The sequence below is a fragment of the Hyalella azteca genome, unplaced genomic scaffold (genome assembly GCF_000764305.2).
Source record: "Hyalella azteca isolate HAZT.00-mixed unplaced genomic scaffold, Hazt_2.0.2 contig5220, whole genome shotgun sequence".
In the NCBI taxonomy this organism is placed as follows: domain Eukaryota; kingdom Metazoa; phylum Arthropoda; class Malacostraca; order Amphipoda; family Hyalellidae; genus Hyalella; species Hyalella azteca.
Window position 1 is genome coordinate 197 of NW_025935415.1, and position 18,268 is coordinate 18,464.

Consider the following 18,268-nt stretch of genomic DNA (forward strand, 5'->3'; position numbering starts at 1 on the left):
TGTTGGGTAAGATTTGAGGGTAATTGTTCGTAATAATATTGAAGGATCAGGGGTAATTGGTTAACTTTGTTGGGCAAGATTTAAGGTAAATGATTGTGGTAATATTGAAGGATCAGGGGTAATTGGTTAACTTTGTTGGGCAAGATTTGGGGTAATTGTTCGTAATAATATTGAAAGATCAGGGGTAATTGGTTAACTTTGTTGGGTAAGATTTGGGGTAACCTATGATTTAAGCTGTTTATGGAAAGTGTGACGATACACCCCTTTTGCTAGCTACTTTAATGTTATTTATTTTTATTATTGCGGATCTGCGCTCTACTGTCGCACAGAACAATGGCGGATGCAACGAAAGCTTCGATTGGCTGCAGTCCTGAGAAAGTTAAAGTTTTATATAAGTATTTGTGTAACTGTATAATTTGTGTAGGTATATATAAGTATTTGTCTTAACCGTGCTAGTTTCATAAGGATTTAGGTATCAATACTCAATTAATTTTCGTTTATATTTGTCCTTTCTTTGTGTCGGCAAAACATGAACTTGTGATACAAGTCAATTGTCAAGTTATTATTACTTGAATAAATGTGAAATGTGTTCTCATTTTGTTGTACGCGTTTCCGTCCGGTGGTAGAATTAATCTTCTTCGCGAAACTTGGATCCTACGTAAATTTAACGCTTTTTATTAATTTTACTGCCTTCTCTGAGATGCATAATACTTATGTTGATTCACGTTCCTATGAATATGTCGGGTGCGGCCAGCATCGGGCTGGACCTGGGCGCAGGCAAGTGCTGTGTTGCCAGCGTGCGCGCTGGAGCGGTGACGGTGTTGCCAAACGCTCACGGCGACAAGACCACTCCAAGTTTTGTTGCCTTCACCGACTCCCGCAGCCTCGTGGGCAGCGATGCCAGGGACCAGGCGGCCCTCAACGCCGAGAACACTTTTTATGGCATCAAGACCGTCCTCGGCAGGAGCTACAAGCAAGAGAGTGGAGCCGTATCAATCGAATCATTGGAGCGCTTGAAGCTTTCCAATAGCGAGAGTGGAAAACAAGGAACACAACTTCGTTCGCTCGAAAAAGACCCAACTGTGTCTCCTTACCTTCCTGTATTTTCAACAACCAAGGATGGCTTGCCCGTCTTTGAAGTAAAATACAGGAATATAAATGCAATGCTACGTCCCGAGGAAATTGCGGCTTTGTTAATTGCTAACATGAAATCAGCGGCAGAAGATCAATTGGGCTGCGTCACAAACGCTGTCATCTCCGTCCCTGTAAATTGCAGCAACGCGCAGCGAGTAGCCACTCTTGACGCGGCCTGCATCGCCGGCCTTGAAAGCGTCACGCTGGTCAACTCGACCACCGCCGCTGCCATCGCTTACTGGAACCAGCGCCCCAGAGATGATGACTGCCTCGCCGTCGTCGATTTCGGAGCAAGTTCCCTGAACTTGGCGATTGTTTCCATTGAAAATGGGACGGTCAAAGTTCAGGAAGCTTTCGGAGGCTCCACGGTTGGCGGAAACTTTGTAGACGAGTGCTTGATGCAAGCCGTTATAAAAAAATTTGAAGATAAACACGAGCAACCATTCGAGAAGTCCCCCAGAGCACTCATGAACTTGAGGGCCTCCATGGAGAAGTTGAAACACAATCTGACATTATGCACTTCTTCTGATGTTCAAGTTGACTCAATGGCTCATGATATCGACTTCTCCTGTTCGTTCAGCAGGGCGGATATGGAAGATTCGTGCAAACAACAGTTTGAAATTTTCAGGAATGCGCTACGTCGATTGGCCCAGTCAAAGAGTTGGGCTACAGTTCGAACAGTTGTATTGGTGGGAGGCTCAACGCGTATTCCTGCCGTAGAAAATCTGATTCTCGAAACGTTAGGAAAACCTGTGGATCGCACGCTCGACAAAGACCATGCGGTTGCCTGTGGTGCTGCCCTTCGAGCTGTTAGGTCATGTGAGGTGGGGGAAGTGTTATCCAGGCGCATCTGGTTCCAGATCGGCTCAGAGTCAGCAGTAGTTTTCGACTGTGGAGCTCGTGTATCTGATGAGGGGGACTTCTGGGGATCAGAAACTGAGACCTTGAAACTCCTTAATCGTACTGCGATGACCGTTTATGAAGATGTTCCAGGGCTTAATCTAGAGGAATTCGAAACCTTCGAGCTGATAACAATACCGCCAATGAAGTTCTATGGTGATTTTTCCTATTTATTTGAATTTCTGTATAATGATATTTTGCGTATTCTATATCATGATGAAGAATTTATATATCATAAAGATATAACATTTGAGAGGCTTGGACTAACCGAAGACAGCAAAGGCATGCGCGCCTGTATAGTTCGTCATAAGATATTGCTGGACAACGCGACGAAATCTAAAGTTAACGAAAACACCAAGAAAGATAATGAAGAATCATGCACCAATGAACCGGAAAAGCTTGAGGTGATATTTGGCCGTGAATCTGATGCCCTCACGTGTGAAAAAGCTAACCATTGGCGTGAAGAAGATCTTGCTGAATTAGACTCAGAAGGCATTGCCAGAGCTGGGCAGTGCTACTTTGAAATGTAGCGGGCGCTACCGCTACCGCTACAATTGCTTAAATGTAGCGCCGCTACCGATCCCGCTACAACTGCTTAAATGTAGCGGCCGCGGCCGCTACCGCTACCGCTACAATTGCTTAAATGTAGCGCCGCTACCGCTACTGAAAATGTAGCGGCCGCTACATGTAGCGCGCTACTGCCCACCTCTGGGCATTGCCTGGTTTAATCAATCAACATGAGTGAAAATTTAACCAACACAGACACAGAAATTGTTACGTTTAAATAACATTGGTAAATGTTTCTTTTTACAACACTTTTCTTAACTTCACTTCTTGTTTGTTTGTTTGTTTGTTTGTCTGCTACAAATCTAATAATCGATATTTAACACACTTCTACCTGTCCAGTCGATCTGACACTGGTCTCTTTAGACGTGTTGCCTTTTAAAAGTGATTTTTAAACGCATATTTTCAAAATTGAATCGACGTCCTCGATACAACGTTGATATCAAGTTGATAAGTGACTGGATTACATTATCCATTCTTTAGCATGACAGTCAAATTATATGAGGGCCGTATTACGAGTAGCGGAATTGTGCTATAGCATATTATAGTATAGTATACTATTGAATAGTATAGTACAGTATGGTATAGTATAGTATAGTATGGTCTAGTATTGTATAGAATAGTATAGTATAGAGTATAGTATAACGGTCTCAGCGTTGAACCTGTCGCCCCATAAAAATAGATAAAAATCATATAAAATTTGTAAAGCGCGATGAAATAAAATCATATGGAGTCTGTTCAACACGTGAAATATATACATTATGCGATTGCTGCGTGGTTCATTGAGTGCATATATTCGGAGGCTCTTTTGAAGATTCATTGAACGTATATATTTATGTTAAATTTTATTAATTGTTCATTATTCGCGCTCCCATTATTCCAATTGATGTTGTATTCTGAATGAGCCTATTTACTAAATAGCTTTAGTTGTGCGTTGGTTCTTTATATGGACGAGGAACCAAACTCGGAGGCTGGCAATAACCTAATTTTGTTCTTTTGTGCGCATTCTCCTGTCCTCAGACACTAATGTTACCAGCACCTCAATCATGATCATTATCTTTATGTTAATGCGGCGTGTATGAAATCTTTCTGTTTATCATTATTATTTGTATTTCCTTTATTTGCATTAGTAATAACTCTGCAATAAAGTTGCATTAATTACATCGTTAAATACGGTATCGTAGTTGGCTTGAGACGGTATATATAATCAACTTCTCTGGCGCGAACTTTAACTTCTCATACCCGTACACTCAGAACAATTAATGGCTCATATTGTCCTAATAGCGACCCACTTCCTGCACGTAGCACTGATACGCCCTTTTGTCGAGCTAAGCTGGATCGCTGAGCCATACAAGGGCACAGTTTATCATCGGCCCTCTCTGTAGACGACTCACCTCGGCACTGGCTTCAACATTCCTGACCTTCAATGAAATTTATTACTTTAATATTGAATAATTTATTATATACCCTCGCGCTACGTTCTATGCATTATGGCCAACATCAACGTAACGGCCGTGACTCAATTGTATACGGCCAGGGGCAGAGTGTATACGGCCAGGTACAGAGTGTATACGGCCAGGTGCAGAGTGTATACGGCCAGGTACAGAGTGTATACGGCCAGGTGCAGAAGGTATACGGCCAGGTGCAGAGCTGTCTCTTATACACATCTAGATGTGTATAANTACAGAGTGTATACGGCCAGGTACAGAGTGTATACGGCCAGGTACAGAGTGTATACGGCCAGGTGCAGAGTGTATACGGCCAGTTACAGAGTGTATACGGCCAGGTACAGAGTGTATACAGCAGAGTGATGAGACCAAAGTATGATCCCAATCGTAGAACTTTACAAAAAAGTATTGGCTCAATCGTAGAACATTTCGACAAGATATGGTAATAAATTAATGGTATAACTTTACGATAAAGTATGGTCCCAATTACAGAACTTTGCACTGTAGTTTATAAGGAGATTGCGTGACTCAAGTTTTCTCGTCTGGAGGTGATGTAGTATGCGTGAGTTTTTATTAAGCCAAATCTAATAAAGGAAATTACGTAATCTTCTACACGACTTTCCCTGTAAAGTAGAGGGAAGTTCCTGCAAATAACGACGGTGTGTCGTAGCGTTAGTGACGTAGAGTTACGGGTCAACTTGCCACTAGTGGCATCAGAGATCATTTGCCACTAATGGGGTACAGCAAACTGAATATATATAGTGTTATTAATACACATCAATGGTACATAAATGTACCGAACATCCGAACATTCAATTAATGAATTGATGCTCTAATATTATACGGCCTTCAGAATTTGTTGAAACGCTAATATTTCAGGCATTAAAAGGAAGCAAACAATTCTTGGTTTGTGATCAAACTTTATTATACTTGCATTACCAATATTATATCATATCGTCATCATGCATCTCACGTAACAAATTTTATGCCCTGCAGAACAATGAAGATAATACAGAAAAATCATACGCAGTTAATATATAAGATATAATCTATGTACAGTTGTATCTATATTTCTGTAGAAATAATTTTATCAATATAGATGTAATCTATATCTATATAATCAGAGAAATCAAGTAGAAAAATTAAAATTATAGTACTATATAAATCAGCATTGGACATGCCTACCAACAACCATCACGTCTGCATTATGAATGAAATTAAACATAAATCAACGAACAAAATCAAACACGCTTACTTAAAACTATCAAAAAGTTCCTCTATTCTTAGCATGAGACTAGTTACTATTATACTTCAAACAGGTAGTTAGTATACCCCACTAAATAGTTAGAACGATTCATAAATACAAATAATTTTTGTTATAATTCATCACACATTAGTTATGATGAAGGAAATTAAACAAAATTTTATAAGAACCACTGACCAAGTAGTACGGCTGACCTCAGCCTCAGCGGCTGAATCTTAGCCGGCGACTGTGGCTTGCATGCCATTTTCGGGTAAGTAAATAAAAATTTACAGAAGAAATTTGGTCAAGAACTTTTAGCAAATATATGCAAATATCAAGAAAATTTAGCAAATAATAAATGTTACTTTAAATTTTACAATGAGCACCCAATGAAAATCAAAACTACACGTGTAAAAAACATTGCATTTTGCTTCGCGGTGGACACATGAAAAGGATCAATATCACAGCTTTTGATATGCATTTTTGAAGCATGGCGATGCCCTATAGTACTAGCTGATTTCGAGTGTATCATATCACGCAGTGATAACTCCTCATAAATTTAATATCGAAATCGCTGAGATATATAATTGTATGAATGGCTGGAGAGAAACATACACAAGTACAAATCTAATGCTGTTGTGTTTAAAATAAGAGCACGCACCAACAGTTCATTGTTGATATCGTGAAAATAACTTCCGAGTGCCACCATAACTCTAGAGATCGCCTGTTCTCCAGGTTACTTTGCTAATGACAAAACAAAATGAAACATTAATTAAACTGAAAGAATTAAAATATAAAAGAGTAAATTCACCGAAATTCTACTCCGTACTTTCTATCATGCAATTCTCGAATTGCAACACAAAACTTTTCAGAAGAAACAGCAAATGTGAGGAAAATAAATCGTATTAAATCACACAGCCCTTATCCTTACTTTTGTCTTTCTTTGTTTCTGCATTGGTGTTTTCAGCAGCGTTGTTGCCTCCAGTTTGTGTAATGTTGTGTCCAGACGCATTGGTTGCTTCCGACTGACCAAAACCTCTCAACGCTTCGCTTCTTTGTACCTGGTTGCCAGTGTCTCCGAAAACTTTGGCTTCTCCCGCTGGACCAGTGCTGCCAGACTCTTTGAGTGCTCCCGCTNGTGCTGCCAGAATTTTTGGTTGTTCCCGCTGGACCTGTGCTGCCAGAATCTTTGCTCGCTCCCGCTGGACCAGTGCTGCCAGAATCTTTGGCTGCTCTCGAATGACAGGTGCCTCCGGGAACTTTGGCCGCTTCAGCTGGATCAGGGCTACCACAATCTTTGAATGCTCCCGCTGGACTAGTGCTACCACGATTAATAGTTTCTCCTGATGGACCAGTGTTTCCATAAACCTTCGTCTTGGGTACTTGGGAGCAAGTTTTTTCAGAAACGTCTGTATGCTTAGCTGACCAATTTTTGTCGTCAGAAATACCATCATTTTCTCGATGATTGGAGTCGCCAGCAGAAGCTTCCATTTCTACGCTGACACCCTCATTTTTTTCTTGATCATTTTCAGTTGGTTCATCTTCAGCGTTATTTTCCTCTTGTGTCGTCTCAAGTTCAAACGTTGTCTTGTTCTGATCTTGTTCGCTATCGGGCTGTTCCTTTCGAATAATTTTAACGAGATTCCGCTCACAAATTTCTATGAGTTCTTTGTTCAACTTCTTCCAGGCTTCTAGAATTTTACTTTTCTTTTCAGCACATAAGGCCACGGTAGCATCTTCGTTGTCGTCTATCCAACTCAACAATTCGGTGATCAACTTTTCCATTCCTTCTGCGCCGGATGGCTGTTGAAGGCATATCAACCCTGCGGCTGTCTCGTGGCAGATTTCCTCTAACTCGTTGAGGGCCTTTGAGTCGTTTTCAACCGTTATGCGATCAAATTCAAACTGGTTCAGTTGCTTTTTCATTTCTGTAATTTCCAAATCCTTGCGAAATTTATTTTCTAACTTCCCTTCTACAATTTCATTCTCAACATTTTGGTAAAATACTGAAGTAACAGCGTCAAAAACTCCATGGGACCCAAGCGTGTATGAACTCTTAACTGCAATAGCATTATTATTGTTTAGCTCTCTTCGGATCACATCGCACTTCATGCCAGGTGTGGCCACGAGATACTTCTTAAACCCAGCAGCTTGTAAGGATGTTTCTCTCACTGGATCTTGCACCATCTCACTAATGGCGATGACTTGTGTTGTGTCATTGTCGTTCAGTTGGTCAGCTCTGATGGCTGCCCCGCACGCCACAGATTCATCCGCGTTCACAGTCTTGTTCAGAGTATTTCTTCCGAAATATGTTTGGAGAAAGTCAGAAATAAATGGAACTCTGCTAGATCCCCCAACGACGACCACTTCGTCGATTTGATCCTTAGTCAGTCCTGCATCCTGCAGCACAGAACCAAGAATGGTATCGAGTTTCATCGATAAAATTTTAACAAAGAGGCGTTGGAACTGCTTTCTTTGCACAAAGATGTTCAAAGGCAGCTCCCCTTGAATGTTGTCTTCATTAAGCCAGAAAGATTGCAGCAGCGTAAGTTTCTTTTTTAGATTCTCACAAGCCAACTTCAACCTCAACTTCGAACGAGGCTTATCGAGCAAACTCTTCGAATGCTTGTCTTCGAAATCGTAATCCACGAATGTCATGAGCTCCTGATCAAAATTTTCGCCACCAAAGGAGTCGTCACCACAAACCGCAAGAACTCTGATCTCCTTCTCACCCACTTGAATGACGGAAACGTCTAGCTTAGTGGCGCCCATGTCGAACACAAGGATGGTTTGTTGTGCCACGGAGGGGCCGCGGTTGTGCCAGTACGCCAGAGCTGTGGCTGTTGTTTCACTGATGAGGTCCAGCAAGGGCAGCCCGGCAATTTGACAAGCCGCCACGAGCGCCTCCCGCTGGGTGTTGCTGTAGGACGCGGGCACGGCTACTACCACTCCCCCGATGTCCCCAACTTGGATTTTAGCTTCTTGTCGCATCTTGAGCAGTTGCATGGCAGCGACCAGCTCCGGAGCGACGTGCAGACTTCCGCCGCGGTACTCCACTTCCATCACAGGCTTCCCCCCATCATCCACGACCTTCACTGGATTGTAGGATACGTAGTTTTGCACGACCGGGTCCCTGAAGCTCCTGCCGAGGATGGTCTTGACGCCATAGACGGTGTTGGTGGCGTTGAGCGCCGCCTGGTCCCTGGCATCGCTGCCCACGAGGCTGCGGGAGTCGGTGAAGGCAACAAAACTCGGAGTGGTCTTGTCGCCGTGAGCGTTTGGCAACACCGTCACCGCTCCAGCGCGCACGCTGGCAACGCAGCACTTGCCTGCGCCCAAGTCCAGCCCGATGCTGGCCGCGCCCGACATCTTCCTGTAATTTGAATGATGCTTAATAGTCGAGATACATTCAAGCAAATGCATAAATAATGCTGCATGAATCGTTTTCTGAAAATCTATCTAAAAAATGCTCAGCTAAACTCTAATGGAACGGCGATATTCTTTAGCAACCCTTTCGGGATTTCGTCAGTCTATACCTAATAGGAATATTAAATTTTTATAAAATATTTTACCAAATTATTATTTGTTAATATGAATAAGGAGTTTACACGGAAATGACACTGAAAATCTCAATGAAATCATAATTCAAAATTAAAATCAAAGCATTATAATTGTGCTAGTGCTGATGAAAACATTCATAGAACTAGTATTGGATCACTGCGCTAAAACTTAAAAGTAAAATGTAAGTTCAAGTGAGTGGAATCTCTCCTGAGCGAGCACAATGGGTCTCATAGATTTTTATTTCCGAAGTTTCAACAGAGAGAATAATTAAATTACTACAGATTTATGAATTATTTCATAATTAAATTTTTTGGATTCATAAATAAATTTCACAAGTTTATGAATTGTTCTCGATTTGAAGGCACAAACCAGGATTACGGAAAAAGATTATGTGATTCGAAGTTCGAAATTTAATCGACCTCAGTTTCTTCAAAAAAATTTATATTGTATAACAAACTTGAGAAATAGTCACACGAATCTTCATTATAATGGTCGTCAAGTTTATATCTCTGCTTACCAACTACTTTAACGCGGAATACTTTGTATTTTAAACCTTTTATTACAATAGGTTTATCACTTGATATCAAAATATCCATGAAGTAAAACTCATCTAAAGATAACATCACAAACCCTGAGCGCACTGCACACCTTATCAGCGTGATAAGAGACGGCGTGAAGGTAACTCGTCAGTAAATAATCTCTCACAAAGTAATCCGTAAAAAAGTAATCTGTCACGAAGTAATCCGTAAGAAAGTAATCTCTCACAAAGTAATCCGTAAGAAAAGAATCTCTCACAAAGTAATCAGTGAGAAAAGAATCTTTCACAAAGTAATCCGTGAGAAAAGAATCTCTCAAAAAGTAATCTGTAACAAAGTTATCCGTATGAAAGTAATCTGTCACAAAGTAACCCGTAAGAAAAGAACCTCTCACAAAGTAATCTGCAACAAAGTAATCCGTAAGAAAAGAATCTGTCACAAAGTAATCCGTTAGAAAGTAATCTCTCACAAAGTAATCCATTAGAAAGTAATCTCTCACAAAATAATCCGTAAGAAAGTAATGTCACAAAGTAACCCGTAAAAAAAGAATCTCTCACAAAGTAATCTGCAACAAAGTAATCCGTTAGAAAGTAATCTCTCACAAAGTAATCCATTAGAAAGTAATCTCTCACAAATTAGGTAATCCGTAAGAAAGTAATCTGTCAAAAAGTAACCCTTAAGAAAAGAATCTCTCACAAAGTAATCTGTAACAAAGTAATCCGTATGAAAGTAATCTGTCAAAAAGTAACCCGTAAGAAAAGAATCTCTCACAATCTGCAACAAAGTAATCCGTAAGAAAAGAATCTGTCACAAAGTAATCCGTAAGAAAAGAATCTCTCACAAAGTAATCTGTAACAAAGTAATCCGTATGAAAGTAATCTGTCAAAAAGTAACCCGTAAGAAAAGAATCTCTCACAAAGTAATCTGTAACAAAGTAATCCGTATGAAAGTAATCTGTCACAAAGTAACCCGTAAGAAAGTAATCTCTCATAAAGTAACTAGTAAATAAATCGCTCACAAAATAGCCTGTCAGAAAATTGTCTCTCACAAAGTAAACCATCACAAAGAAATCTTACAAAGTAAGAGCCTAACAATGATCATGAAAATACTGCGAATCTGCCTCTATATAACATGGAAATACGTTTAACTGCCATCATTAAATTATTTTCAATGTCATGAGGAGAATAAAAACCTAATACTTGACGAAGCTTCACGATACGACCAAACTAACCTCGTACGTTGGGTGCAGAAGAGATGATCTTGCTCGCCTTGCAGTGAATTTTTCAATGACTTGCACAAATCCTATAGATCTCCGTTCAGAAAATAAAACGATGTCACCAAAGTCTTCAATTAATGTAAAATAACGTTCTAACTACACAACTTTTACAGCCTTTTAAACGTTTCCCAGCAGGTTCAACTGTTCAACGCAGTGCAGCTCAGTCTCCTCTGTGCCGTGTTTCTAGCAACGAACCGAAGCGCTCGCTGGCAACTGATAAGATGACAGATGTCGCTATTGAAACCGATTTCAATTTCTATCGCTTCAACATTGATCCCATAATTTAAACAATCTATACGAGATTCTAATTTAAAACAAATCGCTTGTATATTAGCAAGTAAGCAACAACTGGTTTAGTATGCGTTGGATGAGAACAAATTGCTTGTAATTCGTGCTCAGAACTGGGCGTTCGATCGTCGTCCGGTGCTGTTACGGACACGTTCATACGACGTTACGAACGACGTCCTATGCACCGCTAACTTCCCATGGCTGTTTAAACTTCGAACTTTATATTAACTCCGGCAATCAGCTTATTTATATCAGTATTAGATTGCAGAATTTCACTGATACAAGTCAGATTTATGACCAGAGGATTCATATGATTAAAAATTGTCACGGAGTCGAACAATTCTTCGGCATTGGTAAATAAAAAAACAAGTTTTCTTTTCCTTATTTGGGAATGCTTCTTATTCTAATCTTCATTCTCTTCCATGCTTTTCTCTACCTGCAATATTTTCATATCTAGTTTTGAACTTTTCACACGCTGTGTAAATCCAGATTACTTACACTAGCACAATTTGGACTAAAATCAAATGCGTGCTTGTATCAACAACAGCGTCTCTCTCGTAATACTGCTCACGCAGCGGCGTACTTCATGCGCAGTATTACGAAGCAGCTTTAGGTGAACGTTTGCCGACTTTATTTGTAATAATATCGCCACTGCATCAATATGGAGGAATATAGTTAGAAGATATTCAAGACTTTAGGTGAAGTTATTGAAGCCTTTAGGCCAGTGGTTCCCAAACTTTTTCAGGCTGGCGCCCCCTTTGGCTCCCTAGGTAATTTCTAGCGCCCCCCACAGACACATATAAAATATACCCCTCTGTCTTGAAATTTAGTACGCTGCAATTTTAAAAGATGAAGGTTAAACACAAATGTGTATTTCAAAAATAGAACCCCATTTAGTAAATTAATGTTTTTCAGCTGTTTTAACTGTTTCAGCACTAGAAACCTAGGACGTCTCGGGCAAATTTACGGCCGGACTCGTGGCTGGTCTCACGGCCAATCTCCAAATTCAACGATCAAGTAATATCTCCCAAACTAGGAATGAACGCAGCTCAATGAAACTTGGAACATTCATCAGAACCTAATGGTGATGTTTAGGTCATAAAAATTCTTTAAATTTCACCTTCCTTCGTGAGTTATATTGCGATACAGTCCGAAATTCGCAGTGATCAAAGAATTTCTTCCTAACTATTGTACAGATTTGAACGAAATTTTGAATATACTTTCCTAACTACCAAACGGTAATTTTGTTTTTTGAATAATTAAAAAAAATAAATTTTAACTTCGTTTGCGAGTTTTTTTTTCATTTCACCGTCATTCTTGATTTCACACTTCCTTATATTCGGCCCGTATCGCCGGGTAATTTGTCGCTCAAATTCGCGGCGATCAAGAAATTTCTAAACTACAGAACAGATTTCAACGAAACTTTGTATATAAATACCCAACCTCCCAACGGTGATGTTTAGCTCGCGATAATTTTTATATTTTGCTTTCGTTATCGAGTTATACAGATATACCAGAAACGACCGGCTTTTCTAGCGGCCGGTTTAACCAAGAGCCGTTTACGTATAGCGGTGTACGTATATAACTCGCAAACGAAGGCAAAATTTATCAAAATCAAAAATTGTAACGAGCTAAACATCACCGTTGCTGAGGTTAGGTATTCAAATACTAAATTTCGTTCAAATCTGTTCAGTAGTTAGTAAGAAATTTCTTTATTACTGCGAATTTAAGCACGTATTGCTGTTTAAATAACGAATGAAGGTGAAATGAAAAAAAAGTCGCGAACGAAGGTAAAATCGAAAAAAAATTCACGAGCTAAACATTACCGTTCGTTAGTTAGGACTGTAAATTCAAAATTTCGTTGGAATCTGTTTAGTAGTTTGGGAGAAATTCCTTGATCACTGTGAATTTCGGCCCGTATTGCCATATAGCTCACAAATGAAGGCAAAATTCAAAATATTTTCACGAGCTAAACATTACCGTTAGGTCCTAATGAATACGTGTATTAAGTTTCATCGAGTTAAGTTCATTAGTTTGAGAGATATTCCTTGATCATTGAATTTGGAAATTGGCCGTGAGACCGGTCGCTTAATTTTTACGGGACGTAAACAGAGGAGAAGTTAAAAAGCAGATCTGGGTGATAAAACCATCGCTGGGAGTCATGCGCTGCACGTGTTGTGTACAAATAGTCAAACAAATGTTGGAACTTCGACTTCGGACTACCGCCCCCCTATCGCCCCCCTAACGCCCTCTTCTTCCATACCGCCCCCCAAAATCTTTCCACCGCCCCTAGGGGGGCGATATCGCCCACTTTGGGAACCACTGCTTTAGGCGAAGTTATTGAAGCCTTTAGGTGAGGTTATTGAAGCCTTTAGGTGAAGTTAGTGAAGCCTTTAGGTGAAGTTAGTGAAGCCTTTAGGTGAAGTTAGTGAAGCCTTTAGGTGAAGTTATTGAAGCCTTTAGGTGAAGTTATTGAAGCCTTTAGGTGAAGTTATTGAAGGTTTTAGGTGAGGTTATTCAAGACTTCTGATGATGTTAATCAATGCATTGGGTGTGGTTAGTGAATAACACAACTTGTGTGAACGATAATTACCAAGCTAAAACTTTAAACAAAAATTAATATCAAAGCTCAGCGCAAGCCATCAAAATTTTAGAGCCATCTAACTATATTGAAAGACCCAAATTAACTTAATGTATTTCTTGTGAACCAGTTCTACTTTTATTTTCCAAATTGTAAAATGCGAATGCCACAACAAAGTTGTATATCGGAATATAGAAAATATGTCTATCCTCAAATGATATAATTTATTCAGGTGATAATTTTTATAATGCTATTATTCAATGTACACATTGTACTGAACAAGTTCCAGCAGTGACGTCAATAATAAATCTAGGAGCAGGGAAAGAAGTTTACTGTTGAACTGCATACGTTTTATTTGGCTCATGGAGCCTTATTTGAATATTTAGTCGTGACGACAAATTTGATTAAAAATAGGTAAAGTTAAATTGGATTATGGCATATAACAAAATATGGCACACAAAACACATGCAATATGAAAGCAGGAAATCAGGAATTTTCTCGTATAAAATATTTTTTGACTTATATAATCAATAACCTTTGTTATATTTTGATTATTTTAAATGCAAGTAAATCACCCACAAAATATCCGAGTCAAAACAAACCAGCGCACGCAACATTGCATCGCGCAATGTCGCTCATACGATGACGTAAGTGCAACACTTATGACTTCGTAAGAGCTACTACACTTACGAGTTACGATGATGTAATTCCACCAGCCCATCACACCAACCTGGTCCTACACTCATTAACGCTGATTGCCGAAACGTTACATGAGGTTACGTTCGTTGTACATTAATAAAGGACCGTGTGAAATTCTCAGTATGCCCGGGAAAGAAGCTTAATCACGCAGTTTCATTTGTTCTTGAGTCCGTATAGGATCAATTCGATAAAAATATATTGAATGATTCAAAATAATTTGACCTAATTTTTTGACATATAGGACACTCTGAGTTATCACCTTCATATATGAACACCCTTAAAATATAGTTAAAACTGTTCAAGAGCATCAATAATTTCATCCAAATTGAAACAATATTAATCTCCGGAAATTTGTAGGCTCACAAAATGTTGCATTGGAAACGCCAAGATTCAGAGGTATCTTCTTGCGTCAGGCTCTCTTCTGGGGTATCTTCTCGCATCAGGCTGATGCCTCCGTTCAGGTGAATGTCATTCACTTCACGCTCGTGACAATCCATTGAGTTTCGCTTGGGGTTCAAGTTTATCATATTCGTCGATTCATCACACGCGAGATCAAGAGAACTTCCATCGTGACAATCATGGCCAAAGTCAGAAGAAGTCAGAGAGTCTGCGTCCTCCTGATGAGTAGTCAAGTCCATCACAATAGGATGTGTCAATGCTTGATCTGAATGGCTCATACAGTTCTTGGTAGGATATTTTGAATCGATGTCATCTTGGGGTACGCAACAACCCACAGGCTCGTTGGCCCCGAAAATCTTGTTGTCCATCGTGTTGATACTCTCCGCTGTTGAGTTGTCTTCTGAATTCAAGTACCGAGGCAAAGATTCGTTGGGTATATCAAGGATAGCAAAATCCTTACATGAAGTGTCCTTTGACGGCGATGATGACGTAGAGGAACTGCTGAATGATATTAAGTCAGCTGTATTACAGTCCTCGTTTGCCAGTGAATTGCGATTCATAATTTGATTTATCACATCATTCAAGGAATTCTGAGACAGACTTTCACTGTTACAATTGCTAAGCAAATAACTGAACATCCCATCAAGACCGCCTTTTACTCCGCCATTTACGGCTACGTCAAGATAATTATTAGTACTACTTGCTAACATCATCAATGCCCGAATTTCAAACACAACATTTTTAATTTCAATCACTGAATTCTCGAGACATTTTTGCCTTTTTTCAATCTCATCCATCTTTCTCAGGAATTCAAAATCTAATAATCTATTTGTGAGTTTTTCTGTCGACTGAGCTTCTAGAGAAGATTTATGATTAGATTCATTGGTAATAGCATCATTGTTCTGAGTATTTTCTTCGTCAGACTCTGGTACCACTTCACGGACATGCGACACTTCACCCGAGTTTTGATCTCCGTCAAGATCCTCATCTACTTGAGGACCAGTCCCATCGTCATCGGATCCCCCTGGTCCATCCTCACAATCTCTGTGTGCCTGCTGACTTACGTCCAAACTATCTCCATTACTGGAGTCAACAAATTCAGTCGAGTGGTCATTATGATTGGGCAAGAAAGAATGACTTTCGTGCTGATGTTCAAGTGCAGCATCATCGTCCGAAATTGGTTCCGACAACTCTTGAGACAATGCGTCTAATTTCTTTCGCCGTTTCTCACACTCGGTTAGTGAACTGATTTCGTTCTCATCAATCCACTCGAGAACTTCAGCAACGTACTCCAAGAAGTCGCGATTTTTCTCTGATTCTCCAAAGGATCCAAACTGTTCCCTCAATGAGTAGCAGAGCTCCTCCAAATCGTTGACAGCTTTTTCGGCGTCGATCACGTCTTTTCGAATTCTTTCCAGACTATTCAATTGATCAACCATGTCTTGTATTTGATAAGGTTTTAGGTACTCGACAAGTTTTGTCTTTTCCTCGTTGAAAGGTTTTATAAACTGCTTTTCAATTTTAAAAATTCCGAATGAATCTAGTGCGTACGACCACCGTATTCTCTCTTCGATGAGGTCTCCACACGTTCCTGAGGTTTCGCAGATAATTGTCAGATTTGGCTTTAGGGGCAAATATTTATGCAATTTAATCTGGATTTCGACATTGCATGAAGTCGGGTCTTGAATCAGCTCGTTGATCACGACACTGCTCGACCGGTCTTCTTTGATGAGATTGTTTGCCATGATAGCGGCTCCAATGGCTGCACACTCATCAGCATTGACAGTTCTATTCAAAGATTTACCATCAAAATACTTTTTCAGTGCAGCTTCCACGAAAGGGACTCTCGAAGAACCTCCAACAACAACAACTTCATCAATTTGATCTTTGTTGAGTTTAGCATTTCGCATGACGGTTTTTAAAACGGCGTTCATTTCTTGAGTAAATGTTTGACAACAGAGAGTATCTAGTTCTCTCCTGCTCACTTTCAAGTCCAAGCAAAGATCGCGTAAAATACTATCCTGCTGTATCTTATGGGCATCAAGAAGAGTCAGTTTCTTCTTGAGTTCCTCACACGCCATTTTGAGCCTCATCGTAGCTCGTGGGTTGTCAAGTAGTCTAACTCCGTGGGTATCATAGAATTTGTCGTCCACGTACTTCATGAGAGCCTGATCCACATGAGAGCCTGAGGAAGCAGCGAACCCGCACACCGCCAAAACACTAATTTCATCTTGACCCACTTTGACCACTGAGACGTCGACCTTGTTGGCCCCCATATCGAACACCAGGATGGTTTGTTGTGCCACGGAGGGGGCGCGGTTGTGCCAGTACGCCAGAGCTGTGGCTGTCGTCTCACTGATGAGGTCCAGCAGAGGCAGCCCGGCAATTTGACAAGCCGCCACGAGCGCCTCTCGCTGGCGGTTGCAGTAGGACGCGGGCACGGCTACTACCACTCCCTCGATGTCCCCAATTTGGACTTCAGCTTCTTGTCTCATCTTGAGCAGTTGCATGGCAGCGACCAGCTCTGGGGCGACGCGCAGACTGCCGCCGCGGTACTCCACATCCATCACAGGCTTCCCCCCATCATCCACGACCTTCACTGGGCTGTAGGATGCGTAGTTTTGCACGACCGGGTCCCTGAAGCTCCTGCCGAGGATGGTCTTGACGCCATAGACGGTGTTGGTGGCGTTGAGCGCCGCCTGGTCCCTTGCATCGCTGCCCACGAGGCTGCGGGAGTCGGTGAAGGCAACAAAACTCGGAGTGGTCTTGTCGCCGTGAGCGTTTGGCAACACCGTCACCGCTCCAGCGCGCACGCTGGCAACACAGCACTTGCCTGCGCCCAGGTCCAGCCCGATGCTGGCCGCGCCCGACATATTCCTGCAAGGCAAATGAAAATTAGTATCATTGCTTATAATATCATTGTTTTCTGCTACGTACATGAATAAAGCACGAATTTTGTCCTAAATCTATAGAGATGTTCGTGACACTCATGCGGATAAGCTAATTTTTCTCATTCACGTTAGCTGGAGGAAACTTCTTTACCATTAAGGAAACTTCTGTACCATTGAGGGAAATTATGTTCATATACAACTATATTAAGCGCAATTGTCATAAAATCGTTGAATGTTGCAGGCAAGACTCTACAAACCTACGATTTCAATCTGATTCTATTCTAGACACTCTTCTGGGATCTTGTCGACGATCAATTTGTTCAACGAGGAATCTTATTGACGAGGGAATATGTCTTAAGGAACATCCTCGACAAGGAATATTCCCGGCCAGAGATCTTCAGGTTCTGGATGTTCTCCTCGAGGCAGGCAGGCTGATCTTCTTCACTGCGGTGCACGGCAGAGTATCCTGCGTGACTGCGGCGCATGGTAGAATATCCTGCGTGACTGCGGCGCACGGCAGAATATCCTGCGTGACTGCGGCGCACGGCAGAATATCCTGCGTGACTGCGGTGCACGGCAGAATATCCTGCGTGACTGCGGCGCACGGCAGAATATCCTGCGTGACTGCGGCGCACGGCAGAATATCCTGCGTGACTGCGGTGCACGGCAGAGTATCCTGCGTGACTGCGGCGCACGGCAGAATATCCTGCGTGACTGCGACGCACGGCAGAATATCCTGCGTGACTGC

The 18,268-nt window shown here is 41.1% G+C and overlaps 4 protein-coding genes across 4 annotated transcripts in view; 1 reads left to right on the forward strand and 3 right to left on the reverse strand.

Annotated features, from left to right (window-relative positions):
• The first annotated feature begins 737 nt into the window (after positions 1–737).
• On the forward strand, positions 738–2,134 carry LOC108674520 (heat shock 70 kDa protein IV-like). Its single transcript, XM_047880338.1, has 2 exons — positions 738–2,005; positions 2,128–2,134. The coding sequence occupies exons 1-2, from the start codon at positions 738–740 to the stop codon at positions 2,132–2,134; spliced, it is 1,275 nt and encodes a 424-aa protein (XP_047736294.1).
• A 2,825-nt stretch (positions 2,135–4,959) lies between these two features.
• LOC108674522 (heat shock protein SSA1) lies at positions 4,960–10,820 on the reverse strand. The gene is made up of 3 exons (XM_018162483.2): positions 10,618–10,820; positions 6,494–8,662; positions 4,960–6,426 (listed from the first exon to the last, which is right to left on the reverse strand). Exons 2-3 carry the CDS (start codon positions 8,656–8,658, stop codon positions 6,195–6,197), a joined length of 2,397 nt encoding a protein of 798 aa, XP_018017972.2. The 5' UTR covers positions 8,659–8,662; positions 10,618–10,820; the 3' UTR covers positions 4,960–6,194.
• A 3,015-nt stretch (positions 10,821–13,835) lies between these two features.
• LOC108674519 (heat shock protein SSA1-like) overlaps positions 13,836–18,268 on the reverse strand; it is a 6,641-nt gene continuing 2,208 nt past the window's right edge. The window contains exon 2 of the mRNA XM_018162480.2: positions 13,836–17,506. Within this exon, the coding sequence (XP_018017969.1) occupies positions 14,590–17,502 (2,913 nt within the window). The 5' untranslated portion in view covers positions 17,503–17,506 and the 3' untranslated portion in view covers positions 13,836–14,589. The remainder of the gene's footprint in view (positions 17,507–18,268) is intronic.
• LOC108674521 lies at positions 17,841–18,264 on the reverse strand (the record flags this gene model as incomplete). The annotated part of the gene is made up of 1 exon (XM_018162482.1): positions 17,841–18,264. A coding segment is annotated over one exon (424 nt), but the record flags the coding sequence as incomplete, so codon positions are not given.